Source organism: Myotis myotis, unplaced genomic scaffold (assembly GCF_014108235.1).
Source record: "Myotis myotis isolate mMyoMyo1 unplaced genomic scaffold, mMyoMyo1.p scaffold_m19_p_5, whole genome shotgun sequence".
Lineage (NCBI taxonomy): Eukaryota > Metazoa > Chordata > Mammalia > Chiroptera > Vespertilionidae > Myotis > Myotis myotis.
Window position 1 is genome coordinate 59,214,441 of NW_023416357.1, and position 5,690 is coordinate 59,220,130.

General features: G+C 42.5%; 1 protein-coding gene across 1 annotated transcript in view; it reads right to left on the reverse strand.

Moving 5' to 3' along the window:
- SLCO6A1 (solute carrier organic anion transporter family member 6A1) overlaps window positions 1-2,629 on the reverse strand; it is an 89,993-nt gene extending 87,364 nt beyond the window's left edge. The window contains exon 1 of the mRNA XM_036308715.1: window positions 2,251-2,629. Within this exon, the coding sequence (XP_036164608.1) occupies window positions 2,251-2,629 (379 nt within the window). The remainder of the gene's footprint in view (window positions 1-2,250) is intronic.
- Window positions 2,630-5,690: the final 3,061 nt, after the last annotated feature.

Here is a 5,690-nt window from a genome sequence, read left to right on the forward strand (position 1 = left end):
TCAGAGAGCAAAATGGATCAGTAAGGGCTAAACTATAAAACTTCTACAAAACAACAAAGTATAAAATCTTCATGACATTGACTTAGGCAATACTTTTTTTTAATAGAAACCAAAAAGAATAAACCATTTAAAAACTAACAAACTGGACTTCAATAGAACTGAACCCTTTTTTCATCCAAAAAGATCAGGTAAGAAAATGAAAAGACAAACCACAAACTTGAGGGAAAAGGGAAGGGAGAGAGGCAGACAGGCAGGCAGGCCCTCATGGCCTACAGCCTGATAATACAGAAACATCAAACATACCCAGGTTGAAGTTCAACATAAGGAATGAAAAACCCATATATTTTAAGACTTGCATGGTCACAAGACATGAAAGGGGGCTTGAGGGAATGAGAAAGTGTTACAGATTAAAGAAGACGTCCAAAATATGACAACTAAATGCAACATGTATTCCTGGATAGAATTTTGGGCAGAAAAGGAAAAGGAGACTATTCGAACAGTTGGCAACATCTGAGTGGGATCATCAGTTCATAGTTTGACGGTAGTGTGCACTGACACAGTGTTGACTGGGAGGGTGAATGGTGGTTATATAGGAAAGTGTCCTCACTTTGGGAAGGTGTACACTGGACTGTTTAGCCGTAATGAGGCACCGTGTCTGAAAAAAAATCCGTATGTTCAGGGAAAGAAAAGGTGAAGGACAACACATGTGGTAAATGTAAACAACTAGAGAATTTGGGTGAAGAGGACTCGGAATTCTTTGCACCCTTTCAAATTATTGAAATTATTTCAAAATTGTTTAAAATGTAACAATAAATATATCGACTGATAAATACGTAAGTGAATAGATATACAATTTTTATGAATGCAAGACTCAATGTTATACCTAAGCTGAGCCTGTATAGTCAGTTAATAAGTAGTAGAGCTAAACATTCACTGTCAACCACTTGTTCAAAAACCTTCAATGGCTCCTCATCACCCTCATAATAAGAAGGCTATATTAAGTGAGAAGGAGCCTACAAAGCGCCTCACTTATCACCCAGTACGCTAGTGGGAAGGACACACCTTTTAATATCCTTTCAAAATTCTCACTCGGGTATTTAAAGACCTTCATAATATGGCTACAGTTTGTATTTTCCTTCTCTTTTATTTATGTATTCGATAAATATTTATCGAGTGTCTTTACTGCCTCAGTCACTATATTAGTTCTGGGGGAGGGGTTGAGACAATAAAGAAAATAAGTATAATTATCCTTTTTGGTGCTTAGGTAAAACCATCATCCAGCCAAATCAGTCACTCACCATTCTGAAACAAGGCTTTCCTGTATCTGAGTATTTATTCATCAAAACATTACATTCATTCATTCATTAATTCAATAAATACTCCTTAATTACATTCCCAGCTATCAGAACTCTACCTGTTTATCAAGGCATAATTCAAATGCCTATTCCTCAGAGAAACTTCTTTGATGATATCAAGAAAAAAACACTAATGACTATTTATTTTCTCCTCTCATATGATTCTAATCACATTTAGACTTTTTTTATTACACTTATTTCGACATAGCATCTTAGAACAAAAAAAGATACCATGTTTAGCAAACTCCAAGACCATCAGGGTATATAGACTAGTAAAGAACGTAGGTGCAAAGTGAGTGGTGAGGGCCTTGGCCAGTAGGGAATGCATGCCCTTCTAAAGGCATTCAAATCCACATTCTTCTTCAAACTGTGTGGGCAAAGATGAACACCTTTGTGTTGCGGCTGGTTCTCTCATATAGATTGTTTGAAGCCTGACTCTACCTCCTGTATTCACACCCGAGGAAACAAGATCCAGGAAGGAAATGGCTTGGCCCATGTGTCTCAAAATTGTGGTCAGAAGCAGAAACAACCTGGCAGTCACAGGTCTTGTTTTCAACTTTATTTAATCCCCCAAGTAATTCAACCCTGAGCTTCTCACGGTTGGTGACCAAACAACAGTAATGACTCAACACTATGCTCTCCAGGTGGCTCTCTGGAGGCCAGGCCCCTATCACCCACACTGTGAGAGGTAACTGTGACAATAAGGTGTTTGAGGACAGGAGCCCAGACCCATGGCGGCAGCCCATTTAACCAGCTTTTATCCTAGTCATACCTTTCCAGTATTAGAGAGGGCAGCTGCCTCAAACTGGACCACCTGGCCCCTCTCCTGCCTCCCCCACTTAGATAACACTGAGCGCCCCCTGCTGTCCCCACCACCCCCACCCCCCAGGCTCACCCTGAGAGAGCAGCAGGATGTAGAAGAAAATCAGGAAGCAGTGGATGTTATTAAAACGCTGACAACTGGGAATAACCATACAGCACAAGCCGCGGTGATCCTTCAGAGTTTCATTCTGTTCTTCGGGCTTCTTGGTCAGGGGGGCTATGGCCCTAGCCTTTTTCCCTTTCGGTTTTTTAAACCTGATCACGCTATCTGAAATAAGACCCATTTTCCAGGCTTTTCCCACGAATGCTGTGCTGTCTGCAGGCTCAGCCTGCAGGATCTCTGACTGCGAGGCTTGGCGCTCCTCTTGCACGGGGGCTCCCTGCAGGGCCTGAGGGCTCCCGCTGAAGCTGGGGCGCTCCCGCTGGGACTGGGGCTGGGTGAGCGACTGCATGTTGGGTGGCTTGTTGCTCCCCTTGGCCGGGCGCCTGCTCCGCCTGCTCCAACGGACCGGCCCGCGGGAGTGGACGTCAGAGAATGGGCGCCCGCAGCCCAGGCCTCCAGAGGGAACGTTCTTTCTTGGGCTGGAGGCAAACGTCCCTGCCCGAGCTCCGTTGGCAGTTGCCCTGAGAGACCATCCAAGGCTATTTCCTCTTTGCTTCCACGTGGGAGAGGGTCAGAGAGAGAGAGAAAAAAATTTTTTACGACTGGACCCTGATAACTAATATAGACAGGACACCCCAGTAACTCTAATGGAAGTCTTCTCTTTAGGAAGCAAGGAAAGAGAAATGTGCAGAGATGGGACAGAGGAACAACCCCCCCCCTCCCCCAACACACACACACACACACACACACACACACACACACACACACACACACACACTTCTGTAGTGTTTTTCTAATTGGATAATCTCACTAGAAAGGACCTAAACATTGTTGAAGGAGGAGAAATCAGAAGACATGAAAAAGACACTTCTACCACATTTGGAGAAACCAGCAAAGATCATAAAACAGTGTTCCATTGAATGCTCCTAAGTAAAGTGCTTTTACACATAAAAATTATTGTCCTAGAAACTCTACTTCTAGCCAAGAATAGAAAGGATTATTATTTTCCTCCCTAAATAAGGGGTGAGACCTCGAATGTAATTTACTTTCCCAGGTGCAAAAACCTTAACTGAAAATAAAGACGGTAGGAGAATAGTTATAGGACATGAAATGTTTGTGTTGTTTATATGAAAATGTAACTTCTTATTGGTTTTCTTTTCTTCGGAAAAGTATGTTATTCAGGCCATGTATGTGAGAAGGGTAACTTTCCAGGAAAATTGAAACTATCTTCCCTCCCATGGATTAGACACTGTGTTTAAAAAAAATAATAATAATTAAACTTAAAAAAAAAAAATCCAGCTCTTCAACAAGTTTTTGTGCTGCTAGAAAGTGCTGAGGCTAGATAACTGCGGGCGGGGCGGGGCAGGGCAGGGGGAGGCAGAAATCACTGAGAAGAGCTAGGCAGAAAGGTTCCACAGACACCACCCCTGACCTGAGGCCTGAGCTTGCCTCCACAGAGCTCTGTGCCCATCAGTGGGTGAAAATGTAATCCCACCCATACTGAGAGACCTCGTCTGTCAAAATATCGGTCACCACATAAGAAGAAACAATGCCCTAATTTTCCTGTTCCTTTCCTACTTAACTAGGATGCCCTCCACGTTGCTTCATAACATTAATAAGCGTAAAGGAAACAGAATTCCTCGGAGGTAGCAAAGTAGGGGGACTCTTATTCTTGTGCTTTGGTACCAGACTGGGCAAGGCCTGAGAGCAGAGGGGGGAAGCCAGATTTGTTCAAAATAAATGGTACTAGGATTTTTGCTTCCACTCAGAATATAGAGAGCCACGTAGAATGTTACCCTCACTCTATCAAAAATAGTCAAAAAGAAAAGAAGAAAAAGCTGAGTGATATAAAATACTATCACCTTTTCTGCCCATGGAAGAGCTATATTTCCAAAGCAACCAGGCTAACAAACCCCTCAGAAAAAGGATGGGACACATGAGGGCTTGTGTTTGGGGGAGGGGTGGCAGGGGGAGTTCAATAGGGGTGGTGGGGGGGGGGGGAAGGAGACTCATGTAATACTTTAAACAATAAAGAATTTTTTTTAAAAAAAAGATAGGAAGGAAACTCCTGAAATTGTAATGAATGCTAAAGGCACAGTGAGGTCTAGCATATGGTTTAGAAACCCTAGGAACTTCAGAAACAAGGGGAATCTTTGCCATTTGACTGGGCAAGAACACGCTCCTTAATAAAGAATGCATTTGGCGCCCTGGCTGGCATAGCTCAGTTGGATGAGTGTTGTCCCATGCACCAAAGAGTCACCAGCTGGATCCCAGGTCAAGACACATACCCAGGTTTTGGGTTCAATCCCCAGTTAGAGTGTGTACTTGAGGCAACTGAAACTGATCTATGTTTCTTTTTCACATTGACGTCAATCCCTCTCCCTTCCTCTTTCTCCAAAATAAAAATCAATAAAAACATGTTCTTGGGTGAGGATTAAAAACATTTTTTAAACCCAAGATATTACTCTTCCTAAATATGTCCATAATACTGCCTAAGAAAATCAATACAAGAGTTCTCATCGTTATATTCCTATTATTTCCAAACTATAAAGATAATTGAATGTAGAATGAAACTGTTTACATGTAAAGATTTCACTTTAATAACTCAATAAAATTCTGTTCTTGCAGAAAACTAGGAGAGCATATAATTTTCCCTAGTCTGGCATGTTAAAAAATTTTAACCACACCTACAATAAAATATATCTTACACTGTGATTCAGTACACAGATATACAGTCATAATATACATATATGTTTGCATATTTATGTGCATGTATGTGTGTGTATGATTGGAACACACACACATTTACTGTAACAATAACTAGCCAATGTTATTTTAGAGATGGTTATTAGTTAAAAACTTGTACAAAGGGAATCATAAATGAAAAGCACAAGCCTAGAATATTTTTCTTTCTCTAAAGGTTTCTTAATCAAATGATTCAACAAACTAATTGATGTTCTGCAGACTTGAAACTACTGCAACTCAGTATCTAGACACAATTCCCCTTTAGGTTTTAGGTTATGAAACTAAATTAGTATTTTTAAACAGCAATTTTTTAATTCATAGTGTTTCCTTTGCATATTTTATTAAAATACTAGGGGCCCAGGGCACAAATTTGTGCACCTTGAAAGGAACTGTGGGCTGCAAGGCTGTGGTGGGCACAGGGGCGGGTCTCAGCCCACCTCCCTGCCCCTGCCCAATCCCTCCCACTGCGGCTCCTGGTCTCCTGTCTACCGACAGCCCCGCTCCCGCCGCCACTCCCATGAGCTGATGGCACTGGCCCCGCTTGCACCTGCTGATGGTGTGGAGCGATTGGGGCTGGCGCCAGCAGCGGGTGTGAGCAGCGATGGCGCCGTCAGTGGGTGTAAGTGGTGGCTTCTGCCCCAATTGCCCCTCAGGAGCAGGGTGAG